Source organism: Neltuma alba, unplaced genomic scaffold (genome assembly GCF_004799145.2).
Source record: "Neltuma alba isolate B1F8T4 unplaced genomic scaffold, ASM479914v2 tig00000199_pilon, whole genome shotgun sequence".
In the NCBI taxonomy this organism is placed as follows: domain Eukaryota; kingdom Viridiplantae; phylum Streptophyta; class Magnoliopsida; order Fabales; family Fabaceae; genus Neltuma; species Neltuma alba.
The window spans coordinates 1-16,567 of record NW_021631955.1 but is presented as its reverse complement, the minus strand read 5'-3'; the positions used below and the strand labels follow the sequence as shown (position 1 = coordinate 16,567).

General features: G+C 39.1%; 2 protein-coding genes across 2 annotated transcripts; one reads left to right on the top strand and one right to left on the bottom strand.

The window, feature by feature from the left end:
- Positions 1-7,075: 7,075 nt before the first annotated feature.
- On the top strand, positions 7,076-7,630 carry LOC114755929 (uncharacterized). Its single transcript, XM_028944854.1, has 2 exons — positions 7,076-7,176; positions 7,243-7,630. The coding sequence occupies exons 1-2, from the start codon at positions 7,076-7,078 to the stop codon at positions 7,628-7,630; spliced, it is 489 nt and encodes a 162-aa protein (XP_028800687.1).
- A 5,614-nt stretch (positions 7,631-13,244) lies between these two features.
- Positions 13,245-16,555, bottom strand: LOC114756087 (uncharacterized). The gene is made up of 3 exons (XM_028945033.1): positions 16,277-16,555; positions 13,649-13,973; positions 13,245-13,345 (listed from the first exon to the last, which is right to left on the bottom strand). Exons 1-3 carry the CDS (start codon positions 16,553-16,555, stop codon positions 13,245-13,247), a joined length of 705 nt encoding a protein of 234 aa, XP_028800866.1.
- Between the last annotated feature and the right edge of the window lie 12 nt (positions 16,556-16,567).

Here is a 16,567-nt window from a genome sequence, read left to right as displayed (position 1 = left end):
TGCATCCATACATTTAGATGATTTTGAGGTGTTTTTGAATTGATAGATTGGTTTAATTGTGAATATTTTGAGTTTAGTTGCTGAAGAGTTGAAATTGCACAGGAATTTTCGCTTTCTGCCTTGTTTCGCCGCGGCGAAGCCTCCTCTTTCACGACTAATAAGCCATTCGGGCATGTTTCGCCGCGGCTACCCCTTGTTTCGCCGCGGCGAACCCTAAAAAAAAAAAAATTTTTTTTTTTAAATTCCTTGCAATCTCAGCTGGTCTTCAAAAAAAAAAAAAAAATTTTCCTGCATTTTTTTTTTAAATTAGTAGAAAAGTTCAAATTGTACTAGTGCTTTTAGAAAATTTTCCATGCTTTTAAATGAGGGATGAACTTAGGCTAGTTATTCTCATGTTTTTGACAGATAGTAAATGATGATGTGCTTTGAAATTATGACTATGTGGTTGTTAACTTTTAAGATTGACTAATTGAGATTTAAGCCTTGTTGGAAGGATTTTTGGACCTTAAGTTATTGAATTGAGTGAATCTGCTTATTTCATATTTCTCTAGAACTTGTTTTCATTCTTAATCGAAGCTTAGCGAATCAATTTTTTGTAAAAATGATAGAGGCATTCGATTTCATACCCACATTTCCCAAACACAAACCCAATCATTTTACCTTTGCAAACCCTTTTGAGCCTTCATCTTGAGTACATGTATGCAAAAAAAAAAAAAAAAAAAAAGAGAGAGATATAAATATTAAAAATAAGTAACTTCTCTCCCAGTTTTTATTTAGATGAATTTTGTCTTAATAATTTGTACGTTCGTACTCATTTTCATCTTCATGTTCATTCTCATTTCATTCATTCCGACTGACCTCCATTCCAAATTTTGACCCTTAAAAGTCCTCTTGATTTGCAAAGTTGTTTCCCATGGTGGAGAGGTAGAATTATTACAAGCCTATGGTAGAAATTGGATTGAGTATACTTGGAGTGAAATAACCCTAAAGACAAGTGAGTTAAGAGTGAAACACTTATCCGTGAGATGGATCTTTCTTAATCAATCTTTTAAGTTAATTTTCCTTTGTGCTCATTTTCTTAGCATGTCCTTGTTTACTGATGTCAACTCCGTGAGAATTTCTTACTAATCTTCTACTTTCATCTTTAAGCATGGTAGTATTTCTCTTTGTTCTAGTGTCACTTTGAATTATTCTCGCGCTTTGTTCAGGAGTACAAAGGTCTAAGTGTGGGGGAATTTGATTGAGCTCAAAATATTAGTTTCTTTTCATATCATTATCCATGATTTTGTCATACTTTCTGGTCCTTTTTAATGAAAATTGTGCTTAACTGAGATTTATGGTTCTTACTTTAAGTTAGTGTCATTTTGAGGATTAAATTGTCATAATTGGTTGTTAATTGGATTCAATTAACTTCTAGGACAATTGATACTTCAATTTGTTACTTTTTATTGTAGGACACTAAAGATTTGGGGCCAGAATTGAAGAAACCAAGGCAAAAGAAGCAAGAGAAGATCCTCTGCCTAAGTTCGCCGCGGCCAACATCTCACTTCGCCGCGGCGAAAACCCTTCCGTGAAGACAGGTCTCTGCCATGTTTCGCCGCGGCGAACATATTCTTCGCCGCGGCGAACCTCTCGAAGCAGCAATTCTCAGACCCGACCATTTCGGGAAATTTTGACCTACCCATCCCCATAAACCGACCCATGCACGTAAGTTTCGGGTTAGAAACCCTATTTTGGGTATGATGACAGGGGATGACCATTCATTCAGCCACCACCTACGTATCTTTCATCCTCTTCTCTCATTTCCACCTCAGAAACCCTAATCCCATTTCCATTTCTTCCATCTGCTGCTACCATGGCTGAAGAACAATATCTGGTTGGAGTTGATTCAAGAGTTATGACTAGCTAAGCTTCTCAACTCTTGAATATGGTAGAAGAAGCATGAGTTCACAAAGCTTCAAAGGGGAGTTAGCTTCATCTATAAGTTCTAGTTCTTTGTTTACGAATTTCTAGGTCTTAGGATTTGTAAATTTGGGCTGAACTATTTTGATTATGGTTGTAATCAATTCTGGATGATTGTCTTGTGTATTGGATTATTAGTGTTGAATTTGAGCTTCAATACATGTGGTTACATGTATGTTTTTATGCAACTCTTTTGATACGCTCTGTCTTGCATGGTAATGTGTGATTGTTGAGTTAATCTGGGCTTGCATTTAACCAAGTGCATTAATTAATCTTAATACACACACTAAGTGAGCTTAATAGGATCTTATGAAATGGGTACCATTGATTAAGATCCTAGACTTAAAGAGTTCTTTAAGGTGTTTCATTTAGAAAACTTGGTGATTTCTACTCCCATACTTATTTTGAACTATGATTGCTTCAAAGCTATATTCAAGAGATTACATATCATTAATTTCACTTCATTACTACTATCTAGAAAAATCCAAAAACATAGTCACTTAGATTTGAATTAATTGCATTTAGTTTTAGCATTTCATCAATGGATAAAAACACCAAAAACCCCTTTTTCATTACTCTGCATAGCATTAATCTAACTTAGACATCTAATTTAGGCTCCCAAAAGAGAACGACCCGAGTTTGCACTACTGCATAGCTTGGATAATTTTTGAGCGAGAACCTCTAAGCGAACGACAAGAAAAGGCTCTCTCTCAGTGGTTGAGCTACCTTATGATTTGAGAGTGTCTACTCCTGCGGGAGTCACTGTCGTAACTGGAAGAGCATGTCTAGAGCTTGCACTCCAGTTTGAGAATCGAGATTCTACAATAGATTTGTTTTGTCTACCTCTAAAAGGTATCGACGTGATTATTGGCATGAATTGGTTGATGGCTAATGGTGCAATCCTTGATTGTAAAAGGAGGTTGGTGACGATTCCAGTAGGTGCCTTATGTGCTGAAATGTTAGGTGGTCCAGTTTTGTTGTCAGCTGCTCAAGTAGAGAAGGTGGTGAGGAAAGGGTGCCAGGCCTTCATTGTCTTCTTTTCAATTAGTGAGGATGAGGCAAGAGGAATAGAACAGATAGCTGTGGTGAGGAACTACCCTGAGGTGTTTTCAGACGAGGTGGCCGGACTACCTCCAGAGCGGGAAGTGGAGTTCTCCATAGAATTGGTCCCGGGAACCACCCCAATCTCAAAGGCTCCCTATAGAATGTCTCCCTTAGAATTGGTAGAATTGAAAAAGCAGCTAGAAGAATTGTTAGAAAAGGGACTTATCTGACTAAGTGTGTCGCTGTGGGGATCGCCGGTTTTGTTTGTGAGGAAGAAAGATGGTAGCTTGAGGCTGTGTATCGACTACCGACAATTAAACAAGGTCACAATCAAGAACAAGTACTCGTTGCCTAGAATTGATGACTTATTGGACCAATTAGTCGGAGCGTCAGTTTTCTCTAAGATTGATCTGAGATCAGGATACCATCAGTTGAGGATACGAGCAGAGGACATTTCAAAAAGGGCCTTTCGAACTCGTTATGGACACTATGAGTTTTTGGTGATGCCTTTTGGACTGACAAATGCTCCAGCTGTCTTTATGGACTACATGAATTGGATCTTCCGACCTTATTTGGACAGATTTGTGGTAGTGTTCATCGATGACATTTTGATTTATTCTAGAAGTGAGGAAGAACATCAAGAGCATCTTCACATCGCACTACGGATTTTGAGGGACCACCAGTTGTATGCTAAGCTGTCAAAGTGTGAGTTTTGGCTAAAAGAAGTGAAGTTCTTAGGTCATGTGGTGTCAGCTCAGGGAGTAGCAGTGGATCCTAACAAGATGGACGCGGTACTTAAGTGGGAGGTCCCTAGATCAGTAACTGAGGTGCGGAGTTTTGTGGGATTAGCTGGCTACTATCAAAGATTTATCCAAGGCTTTTCTCAGATTGCAATGCCATTGACTAAGTTAACCAAGAAGGATCAACCGTTTCTTTGGACGGAGAAATGTGAATCAGCGTTCCAAGAGCTGAAGACCAGGTTGACTACAGCTCCGGTGCTTACGCTTCCAATCCCTGGAGTACCGTATGTTCTTTACACCGATGCGTCACTAAAGGGTTTGGGTTATGTGCTAATGCAGAACAATAAGGTGGTGGCATACACTTCCAGGAAGTTGAGGCCACATGAAGAAAACTACCTAACCCATGACTTGGAGCTAGCGGCAGTAGTTTTTACACTAAAGATCTGGAGGCATTATCTGTATGGCTCCTAGTTCAAAGTTTTCAGTGACCATAAAAGTTTGAAATATTTGGTAGATCAGAAAGAATTGAACAACCGGCAGCGTCGTTGGATGGAATTCCTAAAGGACTATGACTTTGAGATTAAGTATCATCCTGGAAAAGCTAATGTGGTAGTGGATGCTCTGAGTAGAAAAGCAGTGCATGTGTTCTGTATGAGCTTAAAGGAACAATTCTTGCTCAGGGAGTTATTGGAGATTCCAATTGTACCGTCGGGGCAGGCTACTATGTGTGCAGTGCTTGGAGATTATGGATTCTATCAGGATTTATGAGCGACTCAATGGGAAGATGAACAGTTGGCGAGGATTCGGGTAGAATTGGAGGGTGGCCCAATGTAGAACTATGAATTTGGAGATATGGGCATCTTGAAGTATAAGAACCAAATTTGTGTTCCCCGAGTGACGAGAGCCTTTTTGTTGTTTGCTTTGGGGTTCTCAATCAAAAATAAATCCAAGCTATGCAGTATAGTGCAAACTCAGGTCGTTTCACTTTTGGGAGCCTTTATTAATTACCTAAGCTAAACTAAATGCCATGCAATGCAATGAAATGGGGTTTTAGGTTTTTAAGATTTAAATGAATGGAGCCTAAACTAAATGCAATGAAAACAAACCTAAGATACTATATTTTTGGTGTTTTAAGATGATAATGATGGAATGGAAATGAATGATAGGAAATCTCTTGAAAATGGTTTTGATGGCAATCATAGTTCACTTAAAGTATTGGGAGTTTCATAAATCCATTAGGTTTTCTTAATAACAACCTCAATAACTCATTGAGTCCAAAGCTTACATTAATGAACTCATTAATGAAAACTTTGTTAAGCTTCCCTAATGTGTAATTTTGGAATGATCATGCAATTGGCTCAATGTAACACACAATCAACTCAGTATCAAAACATAACCATGCAAGATATGAGAGAATCATGAGAGTTACAAGAAGCATATATGCAACTACATATATTTAAGCACAAAATTCAAATCAATCAATCCAAATTACAAATGTTAATCATTAACCAATGATTACAGTAACAATCCTAAGTTCTTAACTAACAATTTACAACTCCTAGACCTAGAAAGCCATAAATCATAGCTAAAAATTGAAAACTGAAACTAAACTCCCCTTTGAAGTCTGGAAACTCATGCCACACCACCATTCTTCAAGAGTTGATAAACCCTAGCCCTCCATAGCTTCAAGAAAAACTCCAACCAAAGTGAATCTATCAACCATGGCAGCTGGGAGTGGAAGGAAATGAGATGAAATGAAGAAAAGGTGAAGGAAATGGATGAGGAAGAAGATGGAGGTGGAGAGGCAAGAGGATGGAAGAATAGAGGTGTTGGAGATGATAGAATGGAGTTCTCCCCCAAAAATAGGGTTTCTAAGGGTTTAAAGGGTCCATATAGGTCGGATCATATGATTAGAGGCTCTATTTTCGTGCTCTGATCCGGATCTAGCGTTGCTGATACGAGTCTTTCGCCGCGGCGAAGCATTCCCGAGAGGAGCTCTGCCTAATCATGTGATTTCACCGCGGCGAAGCTGTTAGTTGGCCGCGGCGAACTCTGCTTGAGAGATTACTGGTGAGATTTCAATTTGGCGCCGCGGTGAACTATGTTAGTGATGATACTCTGATCTTGTGTTGTGTCATCCTTTGGTCTTTGATCTTGGCTCCAATTCTCAAGTATCATACAATAAAAAGCAACAATTTGAAGCATCAATTGTCCTAGAAATCAACTGAATACAATTAATAACCAATTATGACAATTTTAACCTCAAAAAGACATTAACTCAAAGCAAGGACTCTTAATCTAAATTAAGCACAATTATCATCAAAAGGAGCCAAAATCTATGATAAATACCCTTAAAATGATATGAAATAACATAGAACAATGAGGTTCAATCACCGGGATAAGGAGATTAAGAGAACTATCCTAGAGGAGGCTCACCGAAGCCGTTACACTATCTACCCCAATGCAACCAAGATGTACCATGACCTAAAGCAGCTGTATTGGTGGCCCAACATAAAGAAGGAAGTGACTGACTTTGTACTTCGATGTTTGACTTGTCAGAAAGTTGAGATAGAGCATCAACGACCTGGAGGTTTGTTACAAGGACTAGAAATCCCTCAGTGAAAGTAGGACAGCATCTCCATGGACTTCATTGTGGGTTTGCCGAGGACACCCGAAGGTTATGATACTATTAGGGTGGTGGTGCACAGATTGACAAAATCTGCTGACTTTTTACCGTATAAAGTCAATTATACCTTGGAGAGAATGGCCAATTTGTACATGGATGAAATCGTCAGGCTTCATGGGGTTCTGTCGAGTATAGTCTCAGACCGAGATCTGCGCTTTACTTCTAACTTTTGGAAAGCAGTGAATGCGGCTTTGGGTACTAAGTTGAAGTTCAGCACAGCATATCACCCACAGACCGATGGACAGATTGAGCAGACAATTCAAACGCTAGAGGATATGTTGAGAGCTTATGCCATTGAATTCAAGGGGAGTTGGATTGATCACCTACCTCTGGGGTTCTGTCGAGTATAGCCTCAGACCGAGATCCGCGCTTTACTTCTAACTTTTGGAAAGCGGTAAATGTGGCTTTGGGTACTAAGTTGAAGTTCAGCACGACATATCACCCACAGACTGATGGACAGACCGAGCGGACAATTTAGACGCTAGAGGATATGTTGAGAGCTTGTGCCATTGAATTCAAAGGGAGTTGGATTGATCACCTACCTCTGGCTGAATTTGCCTATAATAACAGCTACCATGCCAGCATCCAGATGGCCCCTTATGAAGCACTTTACGGCTGAAAGTGTCGATCGCCTCTCTGTTGGATGGAACTAAGTGAAAGAACGGTTTTAGGACTAGACTTGGTAGATGCCACCACAGAGAAGACTGAGGTCATCAAGCAGAAGTTGCTGACAGCTCAGAGCCGGTAAAAGAGTTATGCGGATAGGAGGAGACCATTGGAATTTTGTGAGGGTGACCATGTGTTTTTGAGGGTCACGCCGACTACCGGTATTGGGAGGTCCATTAAAGCGAGAAAGTTATCTCCTAGATTTCTTAGACCCTTTGAAATTCTGGAGAGAATTGAAGAAGTAGCCTATCGAGTTGCTTTGCCACTGCACCTGTCCAACGTGCATGATGTGTTTCATGTGTCCCAACTAAAGAAGTACCACCCTGATCCGTCTCACATCTTAGAGGCTGAGGAGGTGAAGCTGGATGACAATCTAACTTACCAGGCTGAATCGGAAAGAATCCTTGATGTGAAGGACAAACAGTTGAGGAATAAGACCATTCGATTGGTGAAAGTTTTCTGGAAGGGCATGAGTCTGGGTGATGCCACCTGGGAGACAGAGGAAAGGATGCGATGCGATTACCCTTGTTAGTTTTCTTAGTAAGTGTTTTGTGTTTGTTTGTGTTGTGTATTGTGTAATTGCTTGAATTTTAGGGGAGAATCGTAACATTATGAGTTTTATCGGGTTTTAATAGCCTTTTTTTGTTTGATTTTTGAGGATAGATTAGTGATTTAATGTTGATCTTGGTGTTCGGGTTGGAATTGAGGTATGTTGAAGGAATAGGTGAACAATCCCTCTTAGGGTTTGTTCAACTTCACCGTGACGAACCGGGAGTTCTAGGGGGGATTGTCTTTCGAGCAGGTTTGGCCGCAGCAAAGTCATAGGGACGCCGCGGTAAAGTTATTTAGGTGAGCAAGGTTTCCCTCTCGGGAAGATCTTGCTATGGCGAAGTCATAGGGACGCCGTGGCGAAGGTTTTCTGGGCGAGCGGGAGTTTCCTCTCGGGAAGCTTTCACCGCGGCGAAGATTGGAGTTCGCCGCGACGAAGTCAGGTTTTCAGGCAAGTAATCCCTCTCGGGATTAGTTCACCATGGTGAAGTTCTGGGTTTACCGCGGCAAAAGGGGTCGAATTTATATAGTCGCTGGAAGGGTCAGATGTGCGAAAATTAGAAAATCTGAAGGAAGAGAAAGAGGCTCTGCTAGGGTTTCGAACTTTTGGCTTGGAGGGGGCATTTCTAAGGATCCATTACCTCAAGTAAGTGATTTTAGCCTCTAATCTACTTTCTTACTTGGAATTTCTAAGGATTTATGGTGAAACCCTAGAGTTTGCTAGGTTGTTATGGAATTGAGGTTTTTGACCGATTGTTTTGAGTTTAATTGATTGCTTTGAGTTAGTCTAAGTATTTAATCGGTGTAGTTTTCTTGGATTTGAAGAACTTGGAGTTTTTGAAATTAGGGTTTATGGAAATGGGAGGTTTGTGATTGAGGATGACAATGTGAACATTAATTTTGAGTTTTGTGATTTGGGTTATGTTAAGGAGGGTTAAATTGGATGTTTAATCAATTTAGAATGTTGTTAAGACTTCAATTGTTCAAATGGGATGTTTGGGTGTTGAATTCCTATAGTGGGTCCTTGAGGTTATGAGTTTTAATTGATGTTTGGAAAGGAATTAAGGTTTTAATGGATTTTTATGACCTTGGAGTGTTGCCTTGATGATTATACCCTTTTGAGTTGGGTAGAGTCTTGGTTAGAGCTAGGAATTTTGTGTCCCCAAATGTTGTTTTGGCCACATTATTAGTTGAAAGCTAATACATGTTGGTTGTGTGCATGTGTAGACCGGTTGTGAGCCTTGTTGGTGCACGGGGCCATCTTGTTGGTTTGTTATTCCTTGCTCAGGCGAGAGGTAACCACTTTCCAATCCTTTGTACATGCTTTTGCGGTATTGTGAGTGGATTTATGTTTTGTGCTCTGAGTAACAACTGTGTTCAAAGTGTATGTTGTATATTAAAAAGAAAAACTGTCTTGTGGGGTTTCAATTGATATTGAATGACTTTGGAACTTATGAAGAATAGGCCACTAAAAGAAGTTAATTGTGAAATGATTATTTACTCTTTGATTACGGTTTGAGCATGATGCATGAATTGGGAATTGGTGAGAGTTTTGATTGTTACTACCACATGGTAAGGCCTCCATTAATGCATGATGGTTGGCTCTTTACGTACCCCATAGTGAGGGATATGCCTTTTGGCTCCCTACGTCCCCCAGAGTGAGGGATAGGCCTTTTATGGCTCCTTACGTCCCCCATAGTGAGGGATAGGCCGGGTTCGGCTCTTGAAAATCCCCTAAAGTGAGGGATATGATTGATGGGATTGCATCATTGCACTTGCATAACTTGTATGGCTATCATTTATCATATTACTTGTGAACTGCCCCACTTGACACCTCACGAGCACCTATCTAGTAGTACCTTGAATTGGAAAGATTGGTTACTGGGACTTTTGTCTCACCCTGCGGTTTACAATGTTTTCAGGTGAAGATTCTAGGCGTGTGCCATCGGGAAGAGACGTAGAGGCTTGAGCTTGGTTAGCTTTAGGCCTCTAGCCCTTGTATATGTATGGCTAGTATATATTGCCACGTTTAGGACCCCTTTTGAAATATTTTGATTACCCGGCCTTATTGTAAACTGGAGGGAATGTTATCTCCTTATTTTGGTTGGCTGGAGGCCATTTCTAGTGTCTTATGAAACTCTGATTTATTTTGTTGGAAACCTTTTGGATGGGCTGATATTGATGTCTTTCGTTACCCGGGCCGGAGGCTCGGAGGCCCAGTGGTTAATGAATGTTTTCTAGTTGCGTGCAACAGAGTTTGGGTTTATTTCGAGTTTATAATGTTTTGAGGATAAGGGTTTTATAGTTTCAGACCAAGATCTAAGATTTACTTCTAAGTTTTAGAGGTCCCTACAGAAAGAAATGGACACTACTCTCAGATTCAGCACAGTTTACCATCCCCAGACATATAGGCAGATAGAACGAATGATTCAAATATTCGAAGATATGCTACGTTCTTGTGTTTTGGATTTTTGTGGTAATTAGGATATGTTATACCTTACTATCGCATCATCTTAAGGTTCAATTAAAACCATTTTAGACCATATTGGATGGTCTTGGGCTCTATTTTATCCCAAAAATGCTAATTTTCAGATTTTTACTGTTCATCAGGTAAATATCCAGTTTTCTAGCCCAACTTCAAAAATTCATAACTTAATCTAAGAAAATCAAAATGGAGTGGTTTAAAATTATATAAAAATCTCTTTGAATGCTCTTTCAAGGAAAAATAATTTTGAAACCAATTCCATTAGAAAAGGCATCAGGTTTTTGTGCAAGTCACCTCTATTCATTAGGCAAAAACCCTTTTTTCAGATTCTAAACCTTAACTTTGAAAAATCATTAAAAATTATGTAGTTGGCCATTTTTAACGTGTTAGCTATCAAAATGAAGCTCAGAACGTGATCGACAATCATACCAAATTTCGTGATTAAAAGCGTTCAGGAGTTTAATCAAAACATCACTTAAAGATGGCAGTGTCAGTAGGTTTACAATACTGCCCAGGATAATATTTAAATAACCCAAAAGTCCACAAATTTTTATGGTATGATACCATAATTTAACCTTCAATCTGTAGCTTGCCCTTGGATGTTTCAGGCCCTAAAATGTTAGATTCCATTTGGGGGATGAGATTTCATTGAAATCCCAATAGCAAATTAACCAACTATATCATCAAGCAGCATCATTATTATGCATAACTACATTAACTACTATTGGTGAACTAGCATGCTTATCATTTGGCAAACTCAATCATGCAAAGGCCAAAGCAAGAAAGTGCAAAGAGCAGCTACATCAGAATCAAGAAAGTTCATCCACATAATAGTAATTAATCATGCAATAATCAATAATGCCAAGTTAATGTTAGTAGTTAGGTTCAACTTGCTACCTTGCTCCAAAGGCTTGAGCTTCCTTTATTCCTCTTCTTTTCCTTCACAAATGTCAAACCCTAGCATGGTAATCCACCAAAAAAGGTAGCAAGAATCATTAACCAAACCAAGTAAAAGCAAGAACACAACTTAAACATAACTCTTGCTCCTTAAAGCTTCCACCTTCGTTCTTTCATTTTTGAACTTTGTTTTCCATAAGCCCTAAAATTGATTCTTGACTTATTCCCACATGGTTTTTTATGGAGATTCCAAATATATACTTAGATTTAAGAAGATAAAATTCCTCCTTTCAATTTTTTCTTGACCAAACCAATGGGGTTCTTTAACCAAAAATTACAACTTTGATTTTAATGCTTCCAACACTTGTTCTTTAGGTTTATCCTACACCATTTTTCTTTCTGAGCACAATGGAAGCATTAAAACAATGAAAAAATCATCCTAGGATCCATTTACTACCTTGGCCCAAATGAACCTTAAGAGAAACAACAAAGAAAACACTTCAAAAACAACCCATAACGACTTGCAACCACTAGGAACTATATGCTTTGAAGTGTTCTAGCAAGTTTGACCAACAAAAATTCTTCCCCCACATGATAATCAGTTCGGTGAGCACCCAAGGAGAAATAGAATTTTCAACCATACAAGGCAAGAAAACAAGACAAGGATCCATTTAGGACCAAGAACTAATCTTGATTCTCACTTCTATACTCAAAGTTGATGCCTTTCTCCTTGGTTTCTCTTGAAATTCTCTCTTTTCCCTCTTTCTCTCCTCTTGGCCGAGCATAACATTTGAAATTAAGGGGAGGAGTGCTTGTTTAATGAGTCAAAATATCCCAACCATCATTATAAATGCAATTCCAAGTGTCATTACCCCTTTAATCTTACTCTCTTTCATAATTAACTAAATCCAAGTGAAATTAATTACCAAAAGTCAAAATCCTCTCCATTTGAGGAATGAAACTTGGCAAGTTCAAATCCTCTCCATTAAGGCTTGACACATGGCTAAATGTGAACCATTTGAATTGTAAGACTCTAGTCTTGCTTTATTAGTGCACTTTGACTCCGAGTTTAAGTTCTTTTCTATACTTACAGTATTCTGGCCTCTGTAATTATTTTCTATTAGATCCCCAATTTATTCTCCTCATTTTTATCATCCCAAATTCCCCTCTTTGTCTGAAAATTAATTTCCCAATAATTAAATAGAAAGGAAAAATAATTTCCTTCTCTTTAGTATTTTTCCACTTTTCAAGGGAATTGGAAAAAATCTTGGATACTTGAGGGTCTTCTTTTAATTCCATAATCTCTTATAATTCCTTAGGATATCATAGGAATTTTCTTGAAATTTTATTCTCCTTTAAAATATTTATTTGGAATTTTCCAAATAAAATCCCTTAAATTGACCTAAATCACCCTTAAATTCTTTTGTAATTTCTCTAAGGGTAATTTGGTCATAATACCAATTTTATAATCTCATATAATTCTCAAAGGATATTATCCTTTTTTTTCTTAATTTTTTGAGGCTTGAAAATATTATTCCATAATTATATTTGACCAATTTTTCTTAATTAGTCAAATTTCCATATTTGGCTTGGAAAATCATAATAATTATTTTCCACCAAAATTCTTCTACTTCTCCTTATCATTTTTGGCCCTTAATTATTTAGGAATATTCCTTATTCCTAATTATCATAGTACTGAATGTGACATTTCTCCCCCCTAAATAAATTTCGTCCTCGAAATTTAAAGCATACCTTAACGAAAAAGTTCAGGGTACTTTTCCTTCATCTCGGTCTCCATCTCCCATGTGGCTTCTTCAAGGAAAGACCCTTCCAGACTACTTTGGCCAGTGGAATCTACTTGTTCCTTAGCTACTTGACCTTTTGATCAATGATTCGCTTTGGTCTAACCTCAAAAGACAAGTTGTCTCGGAGCACAATGTCATCATAACTTATGACTTGTGTCGGGTCTGGATGGTACATCTTCAGTTGGGAGACATGGAAGACATCATGAATCTAACTTAATTTGGGGGGAAGAGCCAACTTGTAGGCTACTGGTCCAGCTTTGGACAAAATTTGAAACGGTCCAACATACTTCGGACTTAGATTTTTGGTCTTCAGGGATCGATCGACTCTCATTTTTTGGTAACACTTTAAGCAAAACGTGATCACCAACTTCAAACTCTAATGGTCTCCTTCTTGTATCTGCATAGCTCTTCTATCTACTCTGAGCTGTTAAAAGTCTTTGCTGAATAGCTTTAATCTGTCGAGAAGTCTCAACCACTATATCTGGACCAAGGATGCTTCTTTCACTAAGCTCTGTTCAACATAAGGGAGATCTACATTTTCTCCCATAGAGTGCCTCATATGGTGCCATTTGAATACTTGAATAGAAACTGTTATTGTAGGCAAATTCGGCTAACGGTAAGTATGTATCCCAATTACCGCTGAAATCCAATACGCAAGCACGTAACATATCCTCCAATGTCTGAATTGTTCATTTCGTCTGCCCATCTGTCTGGGGATGGTAGGCTGTGCTAAATCTGAGAGTAGTGTCCATTTCTTTCTTTAGGGACCTGTAAAACTTAGAAGTAAATCTTGGGTCTTGGTCCGAAACAATACTGCTTAGAACACCGTGCAGCCTAACAACTTCCTTGATGTAAAGCCTCGCTAACTTTTCAGGAGAATCTTTAACATTCATAGCAAGAAAGTATGCAGACTTAGTCAGACGGTCTATTATAACCCATATCGCATCATGTTTAGCCACTGTCATCAATAACCCCACTATGAAATCCATGGATATGCTATCCCATTTCCACTCAAGGATATCTAGGGGTTGCAACTCTCTTGCAGGCTTCTGATGTTCTATCTTTACTTTCTGGTAAGTGAGATACTTTGCCACATACTCTGTATATCCTTCTTCATTCCAGGCCACCAGAAAAGTTCTCTAACATCATGATACATCTTTATCATTCCTGGATGAAGAGTATACTTGCTCTTAGGGCTTCTGCCAGTATCTTTTCTCTGAGGTCGGCTACTTGGAAAACCTAGGTTCTTCCTTTAAACTTCAATATCCCTTCCTAGAAATTTCAAAGTTCTTAGTCTCGCCTCTAGACAACTTCCCTTTGAAAATTTCTGCTAGCCAATCCTGTGATTATGCTTCTCTGATTTGATCCTCGAGCAGAGCTGTAAACTGGGTTCTACATCCGTTTCCTTCTACTAACTGCATCTGATATAGAGGAGCCCAATCTCTGAAATCCTCTACCAGCTTCTGCTCCTTGATCATTAGTGATGCTACCTACACTGCCTTTCTGCTCAAGGCATCTGCAACTACGTTCGCTTTGCCTGGATGGCTTAATCTAGAAATCATAGTCTTTAAGCAAGTCCATCCATCTTCGTTGTCTCATATTCAACTCGTTTTAATCATGGAGGTACTTGAGGCTCTTGTGGTCGCAAAACAATTATATTGTTGTTCCGTACAAATAATGTCTCCATATCTTCAACGCATAAACTATCGTTGCCAATTCCAGGTCGTGGGTCAGGTAATTCTCCTCATAAGACTTCAACTGGCATGAGGCATATGCTACTACCCACCCTTACTGCATGAGCACACATCCTAGTCCCTGCTTGCTAGCGTCTGTATAAACTACATAGGGTTGTGAAGGATCAACGAGTACAAGTACAGGAGTAGAGGTGAACTTCCTCTTCAGCTCCTGAAAACTAGCCTCACTCTTCTTATCCTACAAGAACAGCTGGTTCTTCCTAGTTAACTTGGTCAGCAGAAGAGCAATCCGAGAAAAGTCCTGGATGAATCTTCTGTAATACCTCACTAGTCTGAGGAAACTTCTGATCTCAGTTACCGTCTTGGGTCTCTCCCAGTTGAGTACTGCCTCAATCTTACTGGGGTCGATAGCCACTCCCTCTCGAGAAATCATATGGCTGACAAATCAGACTTCCTATAGCCAAAACTCACACTTACTAAGTTTGGCCACCTGCTGCTTCTCTTTTAGGGTATTTAGGACAATTCTCAAATGAGTCTCATGCTCTTCAGGAGACTTGGAGTATACTAGGATGTCATCAATAAACAATACCATGAATTGATCTAAGTAAGGGCAAAAGATCCTATTCATGTAGTCCATGAATATCACAGGTGTATTCGTCAATCCAAACAGCATCACTAAGAATTCATAGTGCCCATAGCGAGTTCTAAACGCAGTCTTAGGGATATCATCAAGTTTAATCTTGAGTTAGTGGCAGCTAGATCTTAATCAATCTTAGAGAACACACTGGCACCAACTAGCTGGTCTAATAGATCATCTATCTTAGGGAGCGGATACTTGTTCTTAACTGTGACTTTATTCAGCTCCCTGTAGTCTATGCATAATCTTAGACTACTATCCTTTTTCTTGACAAATAACACTGGAGCACCCCATGGCTATACGCTTGGTCTAATAAAACCTTTCTCAAGTAATTCTATCTATCTGCTTCTTAAGTTCCACTATTTTATTTAGAGCCATTTTTGTAAGGCCCTTAGAAATTAGTCCTGCTCCAGGTACTATATCAATCGTGAATTCTACTTCTTTGTCCGGAGGTAGTCCTATGACCTCTGTCAAAAACACTTTTGGAAACTCCTTAATAACTGGGATTTCTCTTATCCCTTCCTCAACTTCAATTTGCATTAAGAAGAAAATGAGGAATCCTTGGCAACCCTTTTGTAGACATCTGCCCGCTTGGGTTTCCATTATGAAATTTAATCGAACTTCCGGATTCAACTCTAATTCTCTCAGAGGTAAAATTTGGGTTTTGTTCTTACAGTCCATTAGGATATTGTGGGATGACAACCAATTCAGTCCATTCAGCACATCAATTTTATGGAAGGGCATACATATTAAGTCTATGGTAGTACAACAATACTCATAACAAAGTATACAGTTTAAGCACACATCAAATGTAATTACCCTATTCTGTGTTGGTGTGGACACATGTATATCATACGGTAATGTATTCATAATCAAGCTAAGTCTTTTAACACAGGCATACGAGATAAAAGAATATCTGGCATTCGAATCAAACATTGCAATCACTGTGGAGCTGTTAATCATGATCATACCTTGGATCATCTCTGAAGATTTCCGGGCTTCTTACCCTAAGAGGGAAAACACTCGGCCTTGGGTGCGTGGTCGTGCCTTTTCAGTGTTTTTGCGAGCATTCTCTTGAGAAATTTCCAAGTTTGCCACATATGTAGCAAACGTTCTGTCCTGCCATGCACTGTCTGTCACCATGATTCTTGCCATACTTTGTACACTCCTTGCCCTTCGGTGACTTACCGGCTTTTTTATTCTTGTGGCTATCCCATGGTCGCTTCCTCTTCTTACTCATATTAGATAAGGTGCCACCCTGACCTCCCTGACCTCCCCTATCTATTCTAGGAGTAGTCTTGACCATCAGATGATGGTTTAAGCTACTTTCTGTGATTCGGCAGGCCTCAACTGCTTTGTTGAACTGTTTGAATTGTCTGGGAGCAATCATCTCCCTCAAGGA